The sequence below is a fragment of the Chanodichthys erythropterus genome, chromosome 24, assembly GCF_024489055.1.
Source record: "Chanodichthys erythropterus isolate Z2021 chromosome 24, ASM2448905v1, whole genome shotgun sequence".
Lineage (NCBI taxonomy): Eukaryota > Metazoa > Chordata > Actinopteri > Cypriniformes > Xenocyprididae > Chanodichthys > Chanodichthys erythropterus.
The window spans coordinates 11,116,299-11,140,039 of NC_090244.1; the positions used below are offsets into that span (position 1 = coordinate 11,116,299).

Sequence of the window (23,741 nt, forward strand, 5' to 3'; positions counted from 1 at the left end):
TTTATTATGAAAGAGTACAGAATCTCTAAATGTATGTATTTAAATAATATTATGTATTATCTCTTTCTCTATACAATTTAATAAATTGTATTTTTATAATAATAATTATTTAAAAACAAGAGCTCTGATCGTCAATGTTAACTGGTCAATTCTAGACATGCTAAATTAGTATTGCTTATATGCTAGTATAGTCTATTTTTAATATATATATATATATATATATATATATATATATATATATATATATATATATATATATATATATATATATATATATATATATATATATATATATAGTTTCAATTTGCACTGTCATTTTAGTTGAAGTTTTAATAATATTGTAATAATATTTCTCTATACCTTTATTTTTATTTCAGTTTTAGTTTAGTAATTTCAGCATTCAACTTAAAACTTCATTTTTTTGCCAAGTCATGTTTCTTATTTTATTATATTTCACCTTTATTTCAAAAACTAAAACCATAACAACTTAAGTACTAAAATACTAAAACGTAATAAAAACTTTATATAAAAAAACTGAAAAAATACAAAATTGTGCACTACTAATGTACGGATAACACAATATTTACTTAATAATAATATTATTTTAATGAAATTGTGTGTATTGTGTAGTAAGCATTAAAATGTATAATCAAAAAGCACTCAAATTTGCACTATAGTGTGCATGTAATCATGACTGAAGGGGGTGATCATTGAATTATTGTTATATTGCACATGTAGGTTGGGGTTTCAGTCAGTGTGAGGATGATGTTCAAAGATCATAGAGATTTAAGGAGGAAAAAAAGAGATATTACCAAACCGAGTTACTGATTAAAAGATTCCTACTGCCAAAATATCTATATTTCAAAAGAAACGATCAATTATGTTTTCCAACTAAGCAAGGAAAGATTTCCTGGCAAAATGACTACCAGTTTCTGTGTGAACTCTGAACCTTTGTCTAATGTGTTTTAATTTGTTTGCAAAAAGCTGATGTTTACTAGACGTAGAACTTCTAAACCAGTTCAAAGGTTACAGAGTTCAACAAATATTATCAGTACTGTGTACAGAGACAGTGTACAAATAACAAGTACTATTAATATGGATAAACATATTTTTATATTTATAGTAAGCAGCCGTTTAACTAGTAATATGATCCTTTTTATACATGAAATGTGATTGACATATTATGGTAGCATAGTTTAAGTTATGCTGTGTTATACAAAAAAGAAACATCTAATACATTTTATACTTTAAGAGCTATGATGTCTGTAATCTTTAATGTACAGATTAAATAAAATTCTGTATAATACAAATAAAGTTCTACACTGTAACAAAGAAAAAAATGACTATATCATGACTATTAACTCTTTTCCCGCCAGCATTTAAAAAAAAAAAAAAAGTTGCCAGCCACCACCGGCGTTTTTGATCATTTTCACAAAAATTGAACTTTCCCCTTAATATTTTGTTGTATGGACATCTGACCATGCAATAAACAAACAAACAAACAAAAAACATTTTTCTAGCTTCATGCATTCTTTTTTTTTCAACACTTGAATGTGGGTAAGTTTCATAAAAAAAAGCAACTTTTTGAACAAAAAGCTGAGAATGCCATATTTTTTCCCCAAATATTACAATGTGCATAAGCAACGCTTTTATCACTTGTTTCTGCTCCTTTTTTGCATGTGGTTTGATCAGGAGTTTCTGTACTCTTTCAGAAGATGCTTAATAGCGCCCCCCTACCGTATAACAGTGAAAACACGGAAAGCCGGAAAATTCCATCAATGGCGGGAAAGCGTTTATTTATAAATGATGGAAAGTTCCATCAATGGCGGGGAAGCGTTGTTTCATAAATGATGGAAAATTCCGTCAATGGCGGGGAAGCGCTGTTTTATAAATGATGGAAAATTCCATCAATGGCGGGGAAGCGCTGTTTTATAAATGATGGAAAATTCCATCAATGGCGGGGCAGCGCTGTTTTATAAATGATGGAAAATTCCGTCAATGACAGGGAAGCGTTGTTTTATAAATGATGGAAAATTCCGCCAATGGCGGGGAAGCGCTGTTTTATAAATGATAGAAAATTCCGTCAATGGCGGGGAAGCGTTGTTTTATAAATTATGGAAAATTCCGCCAATGGCGGGGAAGCGTTGTTTTATAAATTATGGGAAAATTCTGTCAATGACGGGGAAGCTTTGTTTCATAAATGATGGAAAATTCCGTCAATGGCGGAGAAACGTTGTTTCATAAATGATGGAAAATTCCGTCAATGGCGGGGAAGCGTTGTTTTATAAATTATGGAAAATTCCGCCAATGGCGGGGAAGCGTTGTTTTATAAATTATGGAAAATTCCGCCAATGACGGGGAAGCGCTGTTTTATAAATGATAGAAAATTCCGTCAATGGCGGGGAAGCGTTGTTTTATAAATTATGGAAAATTCTGTTAATAGCGGGAAGCGTTGTTTCATAAATGATGGAAAATTCTGTCAATGGTGGGGAAAGAGTTAATATAAACCAATACAAACTGTGCGTCTCAATCAGCTCCCTAGTTCAGTAGTCAGGGCACTGATCAGGGAATCAGCCACATTCACTTTCATGATATACTGATTCACGACCTAGGGAACTAGGGAGCTGATTGAGACACAGGGAAAGAGATGTTTAAGACATGAGGTGTGTTCACGCCATGTCGGAATTACTGTAATTACGAGATTCCGACTTCTAAAAAGCACTTACGTCCTCATAGAACTTGTAAACTCAAAATTTTCAGAGAGCTCTGACTTGTACCACATGTCACGTGTCAGATTCATTTTGGTGTTGCCATAGAAATGCATTATTCTGTGTCCGAGGACATAAAAATCTCCAAGTAGAACATCACGGGTTGTCATTATGTAATTACGGTAATTACAACATGGCGTGAACACAGCAATACTTTTGTACATGATACCAGTGTACAGTTGGGAATATGTCACACAAAACTAAGGCTAAGAGATGGAGGCTGTTCAATGCTGACATGCTTCTCATCATGGTACTTTCCCTCCAGAATTCTCTGGACTGCCGTCAGCACCTTGTGATTAAAGACCATGTCCAAATGAGCCATGCCTCTGAACTCTGTCACATGCACAGCTTGGTCCTGCTTCCCTATCCACCGCTTACAGAGACTCATGCTGCGGCTGTCCACTGTGTCATCGCCGTCATCATAAATAATATCTACGGGGTCGGCATTTGGAAACTGGTCGTCGTACACGTAGGTCACGGGTGTAGGGAGTCCCACCCCGTAGAAGCAGTAGACCTCGACTCCAGGTGTGGGCAGGCCGGCTGTGAGGTTTCTGGTGTCCTCCCACATGTACCAGCCGTCCTCAAAGTCAATGTCTTTGAAGAACTGCTGGTAGTCCTGGTTGGTGTAGTTGAAAAAGGGGGTGGAGATGAAGGTGTGGTCTTTGGACCACGCCTCTTCAGCAGGGATCATCCACGGGTTTGTGGTCGTCATCCGTTGCTCTTCACGGATTTTTATATTGGACACGAAGGGTATGCCATCATTTTCACCTAAAAAGGCATAAAATAAAGACCAAAACTCATTTAAAGAGGCCATATTATGCTCTTTAACAAAGTTTTTGGGGTCTACTAGAATCTGCTTTAAGTTGTGACGTAAGGAATGCTGTTTCTGGGTCCAAGCCTCTACTCCTTTCACTTGAGAATACTATCTCAACAGCCATTTATGAACACTATTTATTCATTTTACACATGTAAGCTAAACTTTTAAAAACATGCGGTGTACAATACAGTCTCTGTGCTGACGGTATCCCAGAAAAAAAATGTTTTCAATGATTTATAAAAGATGAATCTGGGATTTCAGTATGGAGATAAAGTGTAGGATTATAATTTTTTGGTAGTATTACATCACATTGTAAGTGTATATTGACACCGTTTGTTGTTTTCTTGGGGCAACTGGTAGAGCATTTGGACCAAGTGTGCCACAAGAGTCCTGAAAAGTGAAGCCAAAGCGTCTTGATCACCCCCAGGTGGTTGGATGCAGTATAGGTCATAAACCCCGCCCTCTCCATGTAATGTAATGGGACGTGAGACAAACGAAAGTCAAATTACATGTCAATTTTTTTTTTTCAAAAATTGTCATTTTAGGCAGTTTTTATCACGCTGATGTTATTTAAAGTGTTCATTCTTTAAATAAGTTTGTTTTTAGTTAGTTATTTGATGCTATAAAAAGGCGGGTTTTGACGTCATGATTGACAGCTGAGATTGACAGCTTTTCACTGAAGCACCAACAGACTTTTTTCTGGAAAATTCAGTCAATGGCGGGGAAGCGTTGTTTTATAAATTATGGAAAATTCCGTCAATAGTGGGGAAGCATTGTTTTATAAATTATGGAAAATTCCGTCAATGACGGGGAAGCGTTGTTTTATAAATTATGGAAAATTCCGTCAATAGTGGGGAAGCATTGTTTTATAAATTATGGAAAATTCAGTCAATGACAGGGAAGCGTTGTTTTATAAATTATGGAAAATTCCGTCAATAGTGGGGAAGCATTGTTTTATAAATTATGGAAAATTCCGTCAATAGTGGGGAAGCATTGCTTTATAAATTATGGAAAATTCAGTCAATGACAGGGAAGCGTTGTTTTATAAATTATGGAAAATTCCGTCAATAGTGGGGAAGCATTGTTTTATAAATTATGGAAAATTCCGTCAATGGCGGGGAAGCGTTGTTTTATAAATTATGGAAAATTCCGTCAATGGCGGGGAAGCGTTGTTTTATAAATTATGGAAAATTCCGTCAATGACAGGGAAGCGTTGTTTTATAAATTATGGAAAATTCCGTCAATAGCTGGGAAGCGTTGTTTCATAAATGATGGAAAATTCTGTCAATGGCGGGGAAAGAGATGTCAATGTCAACATGTAAATTTTTTTTTTTTCCAAAGACGGTTTCTGTCATTTTAGGCAGTTTTTATCACGCTGATGTTATTTAAAGTGTTCATTCTTTAAATAAGTTTGTTTTTAGTTAGTTATTTGATGCTATAAAAGGCGGGTTTTGAGATCATGATTGACAGCTGAGATTGACAGCTTCTCACTGAAGCCCCAACAGACTTTTTTCTGGATCTTCAGGAGGAGATCGGAGCTTTAACTTTAATTTTTACATTTCCTGAACTGTTTATTTCACACCGACATAATGAGTTGTTCTGCAATGTGGGCAGGACCTTGATATCGCGGCTTCACTACGCGCTCGCTACTGCGCAGACTCGGACTCCATGTGCAGACTCAAGACTTGAGATGTCAGCGCCATATTGGCACACTGGCGGCTTCACTTACTACAATGGAAGAGAGTGATGGTGCGTCTTTTTTACAGTCTACGTATGGTTTGGCCTCAGAAGTGGTGACTCATGACGCTAGACTTAACAAGCATATGTTTTTAATGCTTGAATGTTCAAAAAACACATTATTTTTCACCTTCCCAGTCTGTCAGTAATGCTCTGTTTAGTTCCTGTCTCTATAAAGCCCCTTCTGAAAAGTGCAGTGCGCTCTGATTGGTCAGCTGGACACATGTGTTGTGACTGATCAACCACTTCGAGTGTGTTTAGGAAATAAACACCCTTTACCATAACCGCAAGTTTCAACACACTACTAACTAACTCAACCAGGCCTCATCCTTTTTTTGCATGTGCCTTTTAAATAAGGAATACTCTGACATTTTTAATCAAAGAAACATATAGTTGACAGTATAAATATGGATGATGTTTTCTTCTCTGTACCTGATGCTAAGACTCTGAGCGGCTTCACAGCGCCACCCCAAGGTGCTCCCAGAGAGATGAAGCCCTTAATGTAATGGTCTTTCCAGTCCTGAGTCTGCTGGTTGAGGAAGTACAGAATGTAGTTGTTGCCCATGCTATGGCCCAGAAGGTAGACTGGTTGCTTGTACTCATCATACATCTCTTCCACCAAGTTTTTCAGACGTGAAAAATACTCCTCCTGCTCATCTATGTGGCACCAAACATAAAAGTTCACAAATATATTTGAGTTGAGTTGGAGCTCTAAAGTTTAATAGTCCAGATGTAAAGGCTACTATTTGTTTTGTGCTATGGTGAAATGATTGTTGTTGTCATTTAACTTACTTGGAGCGATTCTCCAGTCATACGGAGCACCACGGACAGTCTCATTTCGCACATATCCAATGCTGACCAAATGTTGAACCATAGTATGAAGGTAACCTAGAACATAAAATGTACTTCAGGATGAAAATGCAGATGTTGTGATGTAAGAAGTCCAATTACTTGAGATGTTATTCTCACCTGTCAGCTTATTTAAGTCAAGAAACTCTATAGGGTGCGTCTGTCCAAATCCAGGGACCCTGACCTCCACCCCGGGTGCATTCGATGTCTTGCGACTTGTCCTGTTGTACACAATTCTGCACAAAAAGATGCAACTGTTACATTCATATCAAGTTCGAACCAAAGAAAAACAAGAAATTGTATTGTATAAATGGCTTCAGTTCAAATAAATCGCAGCTTCTGATAAAAAACATTAGACTGATATTAATGTTATGATACATTGGCCTGTCCTTATGACATCAGCCTTCGAAAACCCTCCAAAAGCAATATACAAAAGGTCAATGACCTGAAATACAGAACTGACGATGATTAGGAAACAGTTGTCAATAAATCAGAAGTACCTTAAAAAGGGGCCGCTCTGTTCATTTGTGCACACATGAGACAAAACAAGCAGTTTAAATATTGAGTAATACTAAAATTCAAGCATAAAACTAAAAATTACCAGTCAAAAGTTTGGAAACATTACTATTTTTAATGTTTTTGAACAAAGTCTCTTATGCTCATTAAGGCTGCATTAATAAACAATAATATTATGAAATATTATTACAATTTAAATAATAGTTAAAAAAAAATGGTTAAAAATAATTTATTTCTGTGATGCAAAGCTGAATTTCAGCATCATTACTCCAGTCTTCAGTGTCACATGATCCTTTGGAAATCATTCTAATATGATTTAATTCTGATTTGATGCTCAGTTATTATCAATGTTGAATTTGGAACCTGTGATGCTTTTTTCAGGATTCATTGATGAATAAAAGGTTAAAAAGAACAGCATTTATTCAAAATATAAATCTTTTCTAACAATATCAATCTTTACTATCACTTTTTATCAATTTAACACATCCATGCTGAATAAAAATATTAATCTCTTTCAAAAAAAATAATAAATACTGACCCCAAACTTTTGAACAGTAGTGTATATTGTTACAAAAGATATCTATTTTAAATAAATGCTGATATTTTTAAACTTTTTATTCATCAAAGAATCCTAAAAAGGATCACAGGTTATAAAATAATATTAAGCACAACTGTTTCCAACTTTGATAATAAATCATCATATTACAATGATATCTGAAGGATCATGTGACACTGAAGACTGGAGTAATGATGCTGAAAATTCAGCTTTGAATCACAGAAATAAATTATATTTTAAAGTATATTAAAATAGAAAAACATAATTTTAAATTGTAATAATATTTCACAATATTACTGTTTTTTCTGTATTTATTATGAAATAAATGAAGCCTTAATGAGCATAAGAGACATTGTTCAAAAACATTAAAAATAGTAATGTTTCCAAACTTTTGACTGGTAGTGTATATATAAAAGTTTTGTTAAAAGTTACAAAAGATTTCTTGTTAAAGTTTGCTTTTATAGTCGGTTTACCTTATATTATCAATCCAGCAGTCAATTCCAATGGGCATGAACATGTTTAGATCAATCCAGAGGGTAAACCAGTCTTCGGATTTCTTGTAACACATCCAGTGCACCAGTGTAGGCTTGTCTATTTTGGCCTCCAGGCGATTACCCAAATTTCCAGGTACTGTTCCAAAGGGGTCAAAAATGAGCAAAAATCACACACATATCTTGTTACCAAAGATGGACCTTACAACTAACTACACAAAATATGAGTTTAAAAGTGAACTTTTATCTTGTCTACGTCGCCTTATGTACACTTTTGACTAAATTAATGAACCAAATCCTATAGGAAACACTTTAAACTAAACCCCCCAACTTAAATATCCAAACTAATGAATGCAAGACTGCTTACCTATGATAAGAGGAGGAGTGCTATTGTTAACGACGCGAGGTTTGGCTGTCGGAGGGAAGATAACGTTAAATAACCAGAATCCAGAGGTCTGGTGCAGTGCAATCAGAAGAAATGCAATGCATGTGAAGGAACCCGAACATCCCATAGTGCTGCTTGTGTCTGTGTTTGTCTGTCTGCCTCTGATCTATTAATGCGTTCGTCTTGTGAGGCGTCGCGAGGGGGCGGCGAGCGTATCAGAACCTGAGGTCACCGGACTGTAAACACACTACGAGCTCCTACTGTGTGTGATGATTACATTATAAGGATATATTTCAGTCAAAACAGGATTAAGTGCAAACATACACGAAGAAAAAAAAAAAAAAAAAGCTTGGGTCACTCAAAAGCACAACAAAAAACACATGAGTTCCACATATTAGCCTATAGTTTTGAGATGTCTGTTTTTAATCTGACAGTAGAAGATTAGTAAATTGTTTTATTAGCCTAGTTAAATCATCTTTTGATATGTTTTATTATTAACATTACTACAATTTTAATTTTATAATTCGGTTTTATTATCATTTATTCTTATATTTATAAATACAACATTTTTTAAATTAATAATAAAAAAATAATAATAATAAATGTAACGTCTGTCGACTCCGCCCTCGCACGCTGTAACGTCAGCGAACCCTCACTATGGAAACCAAATTGCGCTACGTAAACAAGTACGTTAACAGGTTATTACGCTAGTGTTAATCTTCGCTTTAGAAATTAAGGACAAACGAGAAAAAGATTCACTTTATTGAAATGTAAGTAAATATAAAGCTAAACTTTTCGTTTAAAAGTTGTGTGTATATCTCTGAATACGTGTATGACTTGTTTTAGATGGAGGTGTTACCGGAGGCGGATTGTGAAGAAGACGCTACTATAACAGATGAAGAAGAGAGACTTACACACATGTGAGGTTACTAAAGTTCATAAACATGTGGTAAACTCATGAAACAAGCAATGAGCAGTGTTTCATCATAGGAGTTCCGCTCACATGAACACGCTGGATGTTTACAATGGCCTTGATCATTAGCCACAAACATGGGTGGGTGGTAACGTATATCAGGTCACGCATGTAGGGTAGTAGACCAAGGTCAAAGACCTCCAACTTTTTACTTTAACAAAACTGTAGGGTACTTTAGTGCACACGTTGTTGTTAAAACCCACTCACCATTGCCTCAATCAGTGGACTATATATTAAGCTTGTAAGGATGAATGTCATGAAGCTGGTCAAGAACATGTCAAGAGTTATTATAGCTAACTAAATCTAAAACCATAAAAACATTTGAGCTACTTGAAATAAAATAAATCAAATTAAAAGAATATTTAAAAAACACTGTGAACTTATTGTATTTCAGCTATAGACATATCTATAAAAAAACCAAAATGTAATAAAACAAAATCACTAAAACTTTAACTAAAATGAAAATGAAAATGGAAAATATAAGAATAAAAACTAATTAAAAATATCAATAAAAACTCTAATAGTATCTCAATTATACTAAAATAATGCTGGTCCAGGTCATATTTCAGAACAAAAATAAAGTAAAAATTAGAAATTGTATTTTCAATCAAGAAACATTAAATAAAAAATAAAGTTTGTAATTGTTATTCTCATAGATTATAAAAAAAAAAAAAAAAAAAAAAAAAAAAAAAACATTATTAGGTAATGCAAGTCTTCCATTCTTCACAAAATAATTTGTGTGTATGTATATATAGTCAAACCAAAAATTATTCAGACATTTTTTATATTTTTGATATATTTTTACTAGTGGGTGCAGGACACTATAGTTCATTTATGTAAGTGAGGATAGCAAAATAAAGTAAACTGACATAATATACCCAAAAATTCTTCATACAGTGGACTACCAGTAAAATTGATTAAAAAAATTTGACCAAAAATTATTCAGACACTTTGACCTGACCATGTTTTGCTCAAGTGTTATCTGACATAATTAAGATTATTTTTTTCTGACACAGTTTAACTCTGAGATCTTGTCATATTTTATTTAAACTATCTTGAATAAACTGTATTAATGAATGAAATGTTCAAGGTGTCTGAATAAATTTTGGTTTGACTATATATATATATATATATATATATATATATATATATATATATATATATATATATATATATATATATATATACAGTACAGTCCAAAAGTTTGGAACCACTAAGATTTTTAATGTTTTTAAAAGAAGTTTCGTCTGCTCACCAAGGCTACATTTATTTAATTAAAAATACAGTAAAAAACAGTAATATTGTGAAATATTATTACAATTTAAAATAACTGTTTTCTATTTAAATATATTTGACAAAAGTAATTTATTCCTGTAATGCAAAGCTGAATTTTCAGCATCGTTACTCCAGTCTTCAGTGTCACATGATCCTTCAGAAATCATTCTAATATGGTGATTTGCTGCTCAATAAACATTTATGATTATTTTCAATGTTGAAAACAGTTGTGTACTTTTTTTTTCAGGATTCCTTGATGAATAGAAAGTTCAAAAGAACAGCATTTATCTGAAATACAAAGCTTCTGTAGCATTATACACTACATATTTTATGTAAGCACACACTTTTATGTTAGATGCGATTAATCATGATTTGACGGCACTAATAAGTATAATATATATAATCGCGATTAATAGCGCGAGTAGTTGATTAATCGAGATTCATCGCATCTAACATAAAAGTTTATTTACATAATACATGTGTGTATATATATTATTATATTTATATATATTATATATATGTGTATGTGTGTGTATGTGTGTTTCAGAGCAAAGCCAAGACCTCAAGTGGACCTTTCCAAATGTCCATCCTCATACAAGGAGAACTCCTCACAGGAGAAGCTCATGCTTGCGATGGCTGAAAACTTCCGTCAGCAGTATGCGCTTTTATATCCTGACAACAAACCGCTTCTTCTGTGCCCTGTAAATGAGTGCGGTGTTCAGGTACATACAGCAAATGCACTTTCCAGACATGGCAACATTACCACAAAAGACTTGAATATTCTTTTGTTTTCATGATGGTTTCTTATCAACAGAAATTTGTAAGCACCACCTTGCGAAGCACCTTGCTGCCATATCCTGAGCTGTACAGCTGGGAGGGATGTGCCAGTTTTGTGTCTGATTATCTCTCTTTGGAGCTCTTGGATCCACCATTTGAATTTGTGAGAATTTTCTGACTGTATCCCTATTAATTGCATTTAACTTGATCTAACTTGACTTATGAGGGTTGTTTTTGCCTCTTGGACTTGAAAACATGTTTTTTATTTCATTTCTGTTTAGCCCAAGCAGCTGTCATCGCCCACCTGGGTTCTGCAGACGCAGAGAGGCACATGTTTTGATTTCTCCAGTGTGCTGTGTAGCCTGTTGTTGGGCGCAGGATACAACGCTTACTGCGTCAGTGGGTACGCTACAAAAGAGATGTGTCTTCTCGATCAGTCACGGCAAGAATGTCCCTTACTGGAGCCTCAAATCCAAGTAAGTACAGAGTTAAAACTGTACACTAGATCACACATTGCATGTAAAACTATTTTTATGCCATGTAAATTTAAACAAATTAACCTTTTTACACAAAAATGAAAATTTGATGTTTATCTGCTTACCCCCAGCGCATCCAAGATGTAGATGACTTTGTTTCTTTCAGTAGAACACAAATGATGATTTTTAACTCCAACCGCTGCCGTCTGTCAGTCAAATAATGCTAGTGGATGGGAACTTCTACTATAAGAGTCAAAAAAACTTGCATAGACAAATCCAAATTAAACCCTGCGGCTCGTGACGACACATTGATGTCCTAAGACACAAAACGATCAGTTTGTGTGATAAACTGAACAGTATTTATATCATTTTTTACCTCTAATACACCACTATCTCCAGCTGTGTTCTGCACTCACTTCATAAGGTCTGATTGCGCTCTGACAACGGCAGTGATGTCTCGCGCATATACGTCAATGAGAGCGAGACATCACAGCTGCTGTCAGAGCGCAATCAGACCTTAAGTGAGTGCAAACCGATCGTTTTGTGTCATAGGACATCAATGTGTCGTCATGAGCTGCAGGGTTTAATTTGGACTTGTCTATGGAAGTTTTATTTACTCTTATAGTAGAAGTTCCCATTCACTCCCATTATTTGACTGACAGACGGCAAAGGTTGGAGTTAAAAATCATTTATGTTCTACTGAAGAAACAAAGTCATCTTGGATGCGTTGGGGGTAAGCAGATAAACATCAAATTTTCATTTTTGGGTGAACTATCCCTTTAAAATGGGTTTTCAACCTCTTTCAGGCCCCTCAGTGGATACAGAGCAGGGTTAATATAGTTAACTAAAACTAAAACTGTATCTCAATGATACTAAAATAAATAACACTGATACAGAGCAGGAAATTAAATAGAAATTGAGAGTTGCATTGCCTGGCCTGTGACATGCAAATGGTATCATATTAATGTATTTACATGCTTTCTGATCCCTAAATTGCAAAACTATAATCAATAAATTAAAAATTGATGTAAAATGGCATGAATTATTGATGTAAAATGATCATATAAATTTTACTTTTTAGTCTGACTTAATATTACTTGTTGTGACATACTTATTTTAATATGGTGGGACAAACCTATGGAAGCTTGTTTCCGCCACGGAATAAAACAATTTTAAACATAATTGAGACTTTTTAACCCGCAATTCTGACTTTTTTTCTCAGAATTGTGAGATATAAACTCACAGTTGTGAGTTATAAAGTCCAATTCTGAGAGAAAAAATACTTTTTTTTCAGAATTACGAGTTTATATCTCACAATTCTGACTTTATAACTTGCAGCTGTGTGTTATCTGTGAGATATAAACTCGCAATTCTGACTTTATAACTCACAATTGCGTTTATATATCGCAATTCTGACTTTTCTCATTTTTCTTACTTCCTATTTTGTATGATCTGCTCAGGGTAAGGCAGAGGGACAGAAGAAGACAACGCGGAAATACTCTGTGAAACCCACACGCGACCTGCACAGCACATTTGAAAAGCGTCAAGAGGAGAAACGGCACTCAGAAGCTAAAGAAGCTGCACTGAAGGAGCAACTGGAAGCAGAGAGACTTCAGAAGGTTAGCTAGAGAATATTTCAGTGAAATTCAGTTGTATTTTTCATTTGCATTTTCACTGGTTCCTTTTAAACAGGAGAAAGAACGTCTACCACCCGACCCTCTTCTGGGCTTGAGAGTTCACAGCTGGGTTCTGGTGCTCTCAGGGAACCGGGAGGTACCTGAGAACTTCTTCATTGACCCTCTGACAGGCAAGAGCTACTCCACCACCAATGAGAACTTTCTGGGCATAGAGAGCATCTGGAACCATAAAAACTACTGGGTCAACAAGCAAGATTGCACTTTCGGTTGTAAGGTCAGTATCTCTTAGTGTGGTTGTGATATTAATGCGAAGATGACAAGCATTGGAAAGTTCACCGGGTCTGTTTGCATCTGCAGGAGATGACCTTTGACATGGGCGATCTATCAAAGTGGGAGTATATGCTGTGTGGGCTTACCAGCCAATCTATGTCAAACATTTCAGAGCCAACGACACACCAAGAGTCAGAAGATGAGGAAGAAGTACAGAAAAACTGTTCTTTATTTCTTATTTTGGGCCCATTCCACACTGAACATGATATTTATCCATATTTATGCTAAAAATGTAATAACCGCCAATATTTTTTCTTTTGAAGGAGGAAATGGATGAGCTGAAAATGTTTGAAATGCCTCCATCTTGGGTGAATAAAATAGATATTTCACCACAAGGTCAAGTCCTCATTCTCACACTCTCACACATAACCTTTCATCCATTATCCACTATCTCTTGAGATAATCATCTATGTTCCATTTTTTTTTTCTTCTTCTTCATTTTTATAGATATGGAAATGCATTATCCAGGCGGTATGAAGGTTATCCAGTACAGGAAAGCCAAGCTAGAGAAGTTTGCCCCTTACCTTCTGAAAGACGGTCTGGTGACCAAACTCACCATTTATAAAGACCTTAATTGTAAGATCTTTGCAGATGTTTTTGTTTTCAACATTAAAAAACAAACAAAACATACCTTGTCATATTGATCATGTACATTTATATTAACAAAAAAAATTGTTAATGGCATAGTTCACTCAAATAAAATAAAAAATAAAACCTAATAATAATAATTATTATTATTTAAATATAACAATTAATAATAATTAAAAAATAAAGTATTATTATGAAATATTTATTTATTTATAAGAATGTTAATTTAAACTTTGGCCTGTTGACGTCAACTACAAACTCACACATTGTCAATTTCATAAATAAATAAATATTATGAATACATTTTATTTATTTATATATAAGTATGTTCATTTAGCTTTTAGCCTGTGTGTTGACATGTTGAGTACAAACTCCCACTTTGTCACTTTTATAAATAAATAGACAAATATTACACATATTAAAATATAAGTATTCTGAATAAATTATTTATTTATCTGCACAATATTTTAGCATTTAGTTTGTGTCTACAAACTTTCAGTTTGTCCCTTTTTTTTATCAGGTACACAACCCAACACTATTAAGGAATGGTTTAAACACCGAAGTGACTGTCTTGACGAGAGAGAAATACACACAGACAGCAATGTGACATCTGAGAATTTCAGGCCTGGAAGAAGTGATGCTTTGAGATGTAATACAACACACATTTTCTATATATTGCCAATGCCAGTATGTATAACTTTAAAGGGTTAGTTCACCCAAAAAATTCTGTCATTAATTACTCACCCTCATGTCATTCCACACCCGTAAGCCCTCCGTTCATCTTTGGAACACAAATTAAGATATTTTTGATAAAATCCAATGGCTCAGTGACAGCAAGATATTTAACACTTTCAGATGCCCAGAAATCTACTAAAGACATATTTAAAATGTGACTACAGTGGTTCAACCTTAATGTTGGACGATTTCAAAACGCTGCTTCATGAAGCTTCGAAGCTTTACGAATCTTTTGTTTCGAATCAGTGGTTCGGAACTGCAAAAGTCAAGTGATTTCAGTCAATGAGGCTTCGTCACATCATAAGTGTTTTGAAATTTCAGTGGTTTACCACTGTGGGGGCATGACTTTGGCAGCTTGATACACACTCTGAACCACTGATTCGAAACAAAAGATTTTTAAAGTTTCATTAAGCAGTGTTTTGAAATTGCTCATCACTAGATATTGTTGAATTAAGTCGTTATTTTGTTTTTTTGGAGCACAAAAAGTATTCTCATCGCTTTATAACATTAAGGTTGAACCACTGAAGTCACATGAACTGTTTTAAATATGTCTTTAGTAGCTTTCTGGGCATTGAAAGTGTTAATTATCTTGCTGGCAATGCAGGCCTCACTGAGCCATTGGATTTTATCAAAAATACTTAATTTGTGTTCCAAAGATGAACGAAGGTCTTACGGGTTTGGAATGACATGAGGGTGAGTAATAAAAGACAGGATTTTCATTTTTGGGTGAACTAACCCTTTAACAATACCAGTTTTTTCTCAAATTGTGCTCTCGGGGGCACTTCATTAATACAGAATACTGCTCAACAAAACTTAGAATAAATAATTCATTGGATTGTTTTCAATTTAATTTAATTGTTTACTTTTTTTGCTATGCTATGTTTTAATTAGTTAAAACATCAGTTCACAAAAAACAAGCTTGCCATTTTAAATGTTTAATTTTGTTTAGACCACAGGTACGTCACTTTAGTTCCTGAGGCCGAGCGACAGATGGACTTTTATAGTCATACTCGCACTGACGGTCTAGCCAGAAGAATCGAGAAGCCTTTTGAAATGACAGAAACCTTTGAAGATCGGACTGACTTCCTCTTTTATCGACATGTTGTTTATGGAAAGCAAGTCAAAGTGATTCGGGCTGGAGAGGCTTTTGAACAACGGCTTCTAAGGGTAATGCTCTCCCAACAAACAGACATGACCTTTAAGCGGTTTAACACAATATTATCTTGCAGGTATAACATTAACCAGCAATATACTAAAAGATACATATTTTGCTTCTAGTGGCTTTGCTAACAATAAAAATCCCAAAGATGGGAACAAATGGTCATGGACATTTTGTTTGGGGTCTCCAACAGAGGGTGGAGGAGCGGTTCCACAGAGATCCTTCTAAGCCAGCAAGTAAAGATGTGGCTGAACGGATCTTTATGATGCCTGATAGACAGATCCGGGTGACCTATCATCTAGAGGATGACAGGATTATCCCAGCTTGGCTCAACTTCATCAAGCCCAAAGAAGCGGCAGACTCGCAGAAAGCAGAAGCTTTTACTCCACAGATGGTTTCTGGCTTTCAGGTCTGATGTTACACAAAAATAATTACTTTGGTCAAAGTAATACAATGTTTTATTGCCCCTAAAAAATGAAAAAAATAAATAAAAACAGATTTCGAGAAGAAACATAACAGGAACATATGAAACATACAAAAAGACAATGTTTTTAGAAAAGTCTCAGTAGACCTTGTATGGTAAAGTGTGGTAAAGTCAAAGTTTTGAGAATAAAATCAAAACATTGCAAGATTAAAGTGGTAATATTTAAAACTAAAATTGTAATGAGAAATTAACAGAAAACAGTTATATAGAAAATGGAAAAGCGACAAGACATTTCTATTTCTGTCAAGTCATGATGCATAACTCCACCCACAGTAAAATCTCATTGGTCCAAATCTCAAATAACTGAATTTTATAGAAATCTTTGACTCCCAAATTAGGTAACACTTTAGAATAACTCACGCTATGAAGCATTAGTTAAGCATTAGTAAATAGTTAATTCATCATTTATAAAACATTAATAGACATTAGTAAGCCATTTATGAATACAGCTATAAATGCTTTGTTCTTGATTTATAAGCATATCTATAATGAGTTTAATAATTGTATTTTCATACTTTATTAATGATCAATTTATCATTTTTAAATTATGTATTACATTATTCACAAACCAGTTATTTAGGAGTTGTCAGTGGTTCATAAGATCATTTAGGAAGTGTAAGTAAATTATTAATAAAATATTTAAATGTACATTTATGCATCTTATTATTTATACATATAGTATTAGTTACTCAGTGTGTTAATAAATGCTTTATTAACATATTCCTAGTGTCAAAACTACCTCAGTACTAACTTTAAAAATTAGAGAACAGCAGTGCAGGTCACTGAACCTTTAAATCTCATTTATAAAAGCTTTACAAAGCATAAATAGTCCTCACTTTAGATGAGCTCACAAAAATAGTTAACTGACTACTTCGAAATGTTTTATAACTACCTGAATTAATCATGAATTGCAGTAGGAATATGTATTAATAAAACATTTACTAACACACTAAGTAACTATTACTATGTGTCTAAATAATAAGATGTATAAATTAATGTTTAAATAGTTTATTAATCATTTACTTACACTTACTAAATGAACTACTGACAACTCCTAAATAACTGGTTTGTAAATAATGTAATACTTAATTTAGAAATAATAAATTGATTATTAGTAAAGTATGAAAATACAATTATTAAACACATTATAGATATGCTTATAAATCAAGAATAAAGCAATTATAGCTGTATTTATAAACTACTTACTAATGTATATTAATGCTTTATAAGTGATTAATTAACTATTAACTAATGCTTAACTAATGCTTCATAGTGTGCAGTTATTATAAAGTGTTACCCAAAATTATTCTGTCCAGTGAAGAAAAAGTCAAAAAAGAGTGAATGGTAGAATTTGTCATTTTTGGGTGAACTATCCAACACTGTCCCATGACAATTCAAGCTATTTTACGCTTTGACAAACTGGTGGCGAATTTGTACAAACTTATTCATACGATCTCCTTTGTACGTTTTCATACGAACTGCTAATTTGTCACTGAGGGTTAGGTTTAGGGGTGTGGTTTATTACGAATAGTACACTTTTCTACGAATCCAATGATATGTACGATCTTATTTGTACGACTAAATTCTTATACTGCCATTCATACAATCTCGATTGTACGTTTTCGTATGACCTGCTAATTCGTCACTGAGGGTTAGGTTTAGGGGTGTGGTTTATTACAAATAGTACGATTTTCTACGAATCCAATTATATGTATGACCTCATTCTTATGATGTCATTCGTACGATCTCGATTGTATGTTTTCGTATGACCTGCTAATTCATCACTGAGGGGTGTGGTTTAGGGGTGTGGTTTATTGCAAATAGTACACTTTTCTACGAATCCAACTATATGTACGATCTAATTCGTATGATCGCGTTTGTATGTTTTTGTATGTCCTGCTAATTCGTCACGTTGGGTTAGGTTTAGGGGTATGGTTTATTACGAATAGTATGTTTTTCTACAAATCCAACTATATGTACGATCTTATTTGTATCATCGCGTTTGTATGTTTTTGTATGTCCTGCTAATTCGTCACTGAGGGTAAGGTTTAGGGGTGTGGTTTATTACAAATAGTACACTTTTCTACGAATCCAACTATATGTACGATCTCATTCGTATGATCGTGTTTGTACGTTTTCGTATGTCCTGCTAATTCGTCACTGATGGTTAGGTTTAGGGGTGTGGTTTATTACGAATAGTACACTTTTCTACAATACCAAATATATATACGATCTTATTCATACAACCTAATTCTTCTAATGCCATTCATACAATCTCGATTGTATGTTTTCGTATGTCCTGCTAATTCGTCACGTTGGGTTAGGTTTAGGGGTATGGTTTATTACGAATAGTATGTTTTTCTACAAATCCAACTATATGTACAATCTTATTTGTATCATCGCGTTTGTACGTTTTTGTATGTCCTGCTAATTCGTCACTGAGGGTTAGGTTTAGGGGTGTGGTTTATTACAAATAGTACGATTTTCTACGAATCCAATTATATGTATGACCTCATTCTTATGATGTCATTCGTACGATCTCGATTGTATGTTTTCGTATGACCTGCTAATTCGTCACTGAGGGTTAGGTTTAGGGGTGTGGTTTATTACAAATAGTACGATTTTCTACGAATCCAATTATATGTATGACCTCATTCTTATGATGTCATTTGTACGATCTCGATTGTATGTTTTCGTATGACCTGCTAATTCATCACTGAGGGGTGTGGTTTAGGGGTGTGGTTTATTGCAAATAGTACACTTTTCTACGAATCCAACTATATGTACGATCTAATTCGTATGATCGCGTTTGTATGTTTTCGTATGTCCTGCTAATTCGTCACGTTGGGTTAGGTTTAGGGGTATGGTTTATTACGAATAGTATGTTTTTCTACAAATCCAACTATATGTACGATCTTATTTGTATCATCGCGTTTGTATGTTTTTGTATGTCCTGCTAATTCGTCACTGACGGTTAGGTTTAGGGGTGTGGTTTATTACAAATAGTATGTTTTTTTACAATACCAACTATATATACGATCTTATTTGTACAACCTAATTCTTCTAATGCCATTCATACAATCTCGATTGTACGTTTTCGTATGACCTGCTAATTCATCACTGAGAGGTGTGGTTTAGGGGTGTGGTTTATTACAAATAGTACGCTTTTCTACGAATCCAATTATATGTATGACCTCATTCTTATGATGTCATTCGTACGATCTCGATTGTATGTTTTCGTATGACCTGCTAATTCATCACTGAGGGGTGTGGTTTAGGGGTGTGGTTTATTGCAAATAGTACACTTTTCTACGAATCCAACTATATGTACGATCTCATTCGTATGATCGTGTTTGTACGTTTTCGTATGTCCTGCTAATTCGTCACTGATGGTTAGGTTTAGGGGTGTGGTTTATTACGAATAGTATGTTTTTCTACAAATCCAACTATATGTACGATCTTATTTGTATCATCGCGTTTGTATGTTTTTGTATGTCCTGCTAATTCGTCACTGAGGGTTAGGTTTAGGGGTGTGGTTTATTACGAATAGTACACTTTTCTACAATACCAACTATATATATGATCTTATTCGTACAACCTAATTCTTCTAATGCCATTCATACAATCTCGATTGTATGTTTTCGTATGTCCTGCTAATTCGTCACGTTGGGTTAGGTTTAGGGGTGTGGTTTATTACGAATAGTATGTTTTTCTACAAATCCAACTATATGTACGATCTTATTTGTATCATCACGTTTGTACGTTTTTGTATGTCCTGCTAATTCGTCACTGAGGGTAAGGTTTAGGGGTGTGGTTTATTACAAATAGTACACTTTTCTACGAATCCAATTATATCTACGATCTCATTCATATGATCGCATTTTTACGTTTTTGTATGTCCTGCTAATTCGTCACTGAGGGTTAGGTTTAGGGGTGTGGTTTATTACGAATAGTACACTTTTCTACAATACCAAATATATATACGATCTTATTCGTACAACCTAATTCTTCAAATGCCATTCATACAATCTTGATTGTGTTTTCGTATGTCCTGCTATTTTGTCACTGAGGGTAAGGTTTAGGGGTGTGGTTTATTACGAATAGTACACTTTTCTACAATACCAACTATGTATACGATCTTATTCGTACAACCTAATTCTTCTAATGCCATTCATACAATCTCGATTGTATGTTTTCGAATGTCCTGCAAATTTGTCACTGAGGGTTAGGTTTTGGGGTGTGGTTTATTACAAATAGTATGTTTTTCTACAAATCCAACTATATGTACGATCTCATTCGTATGATCACGTTTGTACGTTTTGTATGTATTGCTAATTCGTCACTGAGGGTTAGGTTTAGGGGTGTGGTTTATTACAAATAGTACACTTTTCTACGAATCCAATTATATCTACGATCTCATTCATATGATCGCATTTTTACGTTTTTGTATGTCCTGCTAATTCGTCACTGAGGGTTAGGTTTAGGGGTGTGGTTTATTACGAATAGTACACTTTTCTACAATACCAACTATGTATACGATCTTATTCGTACAACCTAATTCTTATAATGCCATTCATACAATCTCGATTGTATGTTTTCGAATGTCCTGCAAATTTGTCACTGAGGGTTAGGTTTTGGGGTGTGGTTTATTACAAATAGTATGTTTTTCTACAAATCCAACTATATGTACGATCTTATTTGTATCATCACGTTTGTACGTTTTTGTATGTCCTGCTAATTCGTCACTGACGGTTAGGTTTAGGGGTGTGGTTTATTATGAATAGTACACTTTTCTACAATACCAAATATATATACGATCTTATTCGTACAACCTAATTCTTATAATGCCATTCATACAATCTCGATTGTATGTTTTCGAATGTCCTGCTAATTCGTCACTGAGGGTTAGGTTTAGGGGTGTGGTTTGTTACGAATAGTACACGTTTCTACGAATCCAATTATATGAATTTCTACGAACTTGTAACTTTGTAAAATAATTACGTTTTCTTGTGTGATCAGGTTGGAACTGTCTTTTTAAGCATCAGATTTGAATTTGCTACACAGCATTTTAGCTGCAGATGGAAAGATTGTCACGAGAAATTAAATCAATATTATGGTTTATATTTAGTTGCGTTTGTGTTTACGGCTTGTTTCATCTTCAGGTGGATCGTTCTGCAAAACCCTACAACAACTTGCAGTTGTATGAAATGCTTGTGGAATTGATGAAAGACGAGGAGAACGTTGAACTTCAAATCAGAGATTCGGAAAAAGAGGTATTACAGATCACAATCACCACAACAAATGATTTTGTCTAGCAGATCATATTGACGATAGCATATGTGTTTCAGGTTAAGTCCATCCTATCTTTGAGAGAAAATGAGGATAGTAATACTGATCTGCTCATCTCTATATACAACACTTTGAGGAACAAGATGGCCCATCAGCACATGGAAGATATGGTGAATTATGGCTTTAAACGGTCAACCACTGTCATTGCACTGATCCAAACTACCACCTACCTCTGGTTCCTTTGATTCCTCAGGAACGGATGGCTAAAGAAAAGCAGCAGCGGCAGAAAGAGAAAGAGCTGGACCTGTTGGCTCCATTCCAGGCCAGAGTGGGACAACCAGAAGCCCTCACGCTCCAGGAAGCACTCCAGCTGAAAACAGACTGTCTGACTGAATTTAAACAGCAGCTTAATAACAAAACCAGCCTCATCCAGAGCAGAATCGCAAAGGCAAGCTAATTCAGTCTAGAAGATTTAGCACATTCTTTAAAGAGTTAGGTCACCCAAAAAAGAAAATTATGTCATTTATTACTCACCCTCATGTCCTCCCACATCAGTAAGACCTTCGTTGATCTGAATCTGATGGTTCAGTGAGCCACTAAAAACATATTTGAAACAGTTCATGTGACTACAGTGTTTCAACCTTAATCATAAAGCGACAAGAATACGTTTTGTGCGCCAAAAATAACAAAATAGCGACTTTATTCCACAATATCCAGCGAAGGGCGATTTCAAAACACTGCTTCATGAAGCTTCGAATCTTTACGAATCATTTGTTTCGAATCAGTGTTTTAGAGCGCCAAAATCACATGTTTTCAGTAAATGAGGCTTCGTTACGGCAATAGTTTACATGACTTTGGCAGTCTGATACGCGCTTTGTATCACTGATTCAAAACCTATGATTCGAAGCTTCATGAAACAGTGTTTTGAAATCGCCCTTTACTGGATATTGTGGAATAAAGTCGCTATTTTGTTATTTTTGGCACGCAAAAAGTATTCTCGTCGCTTTATAATATTAAGGTTGAACGACTGTAGTCACACAAACTGTTTTAAATATGTCTTTAGTAGCTTTCTGGACCTTGAAAAAGGGAGTGTTATTGCTGGCAATGGAGGCCAGCATAGCTAACAAGCCGTTTCAATCTGATTGGCTGAATATTATTTTATTTTTTTAAATTGTCCCATAAAGGGTCAGAATAAGCTTGTAGTGAATTTAGATAATCTCAAACTTTGTTCAGGAGACAGAGGAGTTGCAGAAGCAGCAGCAGTGGTACCAGAAGAATAAGCTCAACTTGACCGTTAAAGACGAGGACGATTACCTCATCTACTGCTCTGACGCCAAGTTCAGGATCCACATTCTCAATATGAGACTCAGTCGGTACGCATTTCAAATCATATGTTGAATACTGACCTTTTTGAAGATGGTACAGCTGTAGCTAAATTAACTTTGGAAGTGAATAGTTAGATACTTGCCTTGTCGATTGGCTTGCAAACAAGCACATTGGTACATTTTGCTTTAAAACAGTAAATCTATATGTTGTTTTTGTAGACACAAGGAGAGGGCACCTCAGAAGTATCTGGAGCTGGAGGAGAAACTAAAAAGACATCCAAGGTTGGCCAGTCACTTCTTGTGACACAAGACAAGTGCAACCAAGTGGTCTGCCACACAATCTTCTTATATGATGATCTGGGACACTCCATGTTTCAGGACATATCTCAAACTGTCACATATGACCTCAATAAAATTTTCTGTTGCATCATTTGGGGGGTTATTTTCCTTTTGTTTTGATAAATATCAAGAGACAGACACAATAACTGATAAACTATGAGAAAAAGTTAAATGTCAAGTGACTAAGTCACAATTATGCACTACTGTTTAACCCTCTGGGTCTCTTTGGTCAAAA

At 34.7% G+C, this 23,741-nt stretch overlaps 2 protein-coding genes across 2 annotated transcripts; one reads left to right on the top strand and one right to left on the bottom strand.

Moving 5' to 3' along the window:
• Positions 1–867: 867 nt before the first annotated feature.
• On the bottom strand, positions 868–8,347 carry lcat (lecithin-cholesterol acyltransferase). The gene is made up of 6 exons (XM_067379265.1): positions 8,102–8,347; positions 7,717–7,873; positions 6,292–6,407; positions 6,115–6,210; positions 5,755–5,979; positions 868–3,536 (listed from the first exon to the last, which is right to left on the bottom strand). The coding sequence occupies exons 1-6, from the start codon at positions 8,244–8,246 to the stop codon at positions 2,959–2,961; spliced, it is 1,317 nt and encodes a 438-aa protein (XP_067235366.1). The 5' UTR covers positions 8,247–8,347; the 3' UTR covers positions 868–2,958.
• A 439-nt stretch (positions 8,348–8,786) lies between these two features.
• ccdc135 (coiled-coil domain containing 135) lies at positions 8,787–23,581 on the top strand. Its single transcript, XM_067380026.1, has 18 exons — positions 8,787–8,889; positions 8,966–9,039; positions 10,915–11,089; positions 11,182–11,307; positions 11,426–11,620; positions 13,081–13,239; positions 13,313–13,531; positions 13,615–13,737; positions 13,851–13,923; positions 14,035–14,163; positions 14,696–14,824; positions 15,860–16,077; positions 16,263–16,478; positions 21,716–21,826; positions 21,902–22,012; positions 22,096–22,290; positions 23,076–23,215; positions 23,387–23,581. Exons 2-18 carry the CDS (start codon positions 8,966–8,968, stop codon positions 23,469–23,471), a joined length of 2,478 nt encoding a protein of 825 aa, XP_067236127.1. The 5' UTR covers positions 8,787–8,889; the 3' UTR covers positions 23,472–23,581.
• The last annotated feature ends 160 nt before the right edge of the window (positions 23,582–23,741 follow it).

What these genes read in the sequence shown, in the direction of transcription:
- ccdc135 (XM_067380026.1), top strand. Translation starts at nt 8,966, where the DNA reads ATGGAGGTGTTACCGGAGGCGGATTGTGAAGAAGACGCTACTATAACA. An exon ending in AGTCAGAAGATGAGGAAGAA is followed by an intron (nt 13,738 to 13,850) that starts GTACAGAAAAAC and finishes TTTCTTTTGAAG; the next exon opens with GAGGAAATGGATGAGCTGAA. An exon ending in CTCAATATGAGACTCAGTCG is followed by an intron (nt 23,216 to 23,386) that starts GTACGCATTTCA and finishes TTGTTTTTGTAG; the next exon opens with ACACAAGGAGAGGGCACCTC.
- lcat (XM_067379265.1), bottom strand. Translation starts at nt 8,246, where the DNA reads ATGGGATGTTCGGGTTCCTTCACATGCATTGCATTTCTTCTGATTGCA. An exon ending in CACTCCTCCTCTTATCATAG is followed by an intron (nt 7,874 to 8,101) that starts GTAAGCAGTCTT and finishes CCTTTGGAACAG; the next exon opens with TACCTGGAAATTTGGGTAAT. An exon ending in TGACTTAAATAAGCTGACAG is followed by an intron (nt 6,211 to 6,291) that starts GTGAGAATAACA and finishes TTTATGTTCTAG; the next exon opens with GTTACCTTCATACTATGGTT.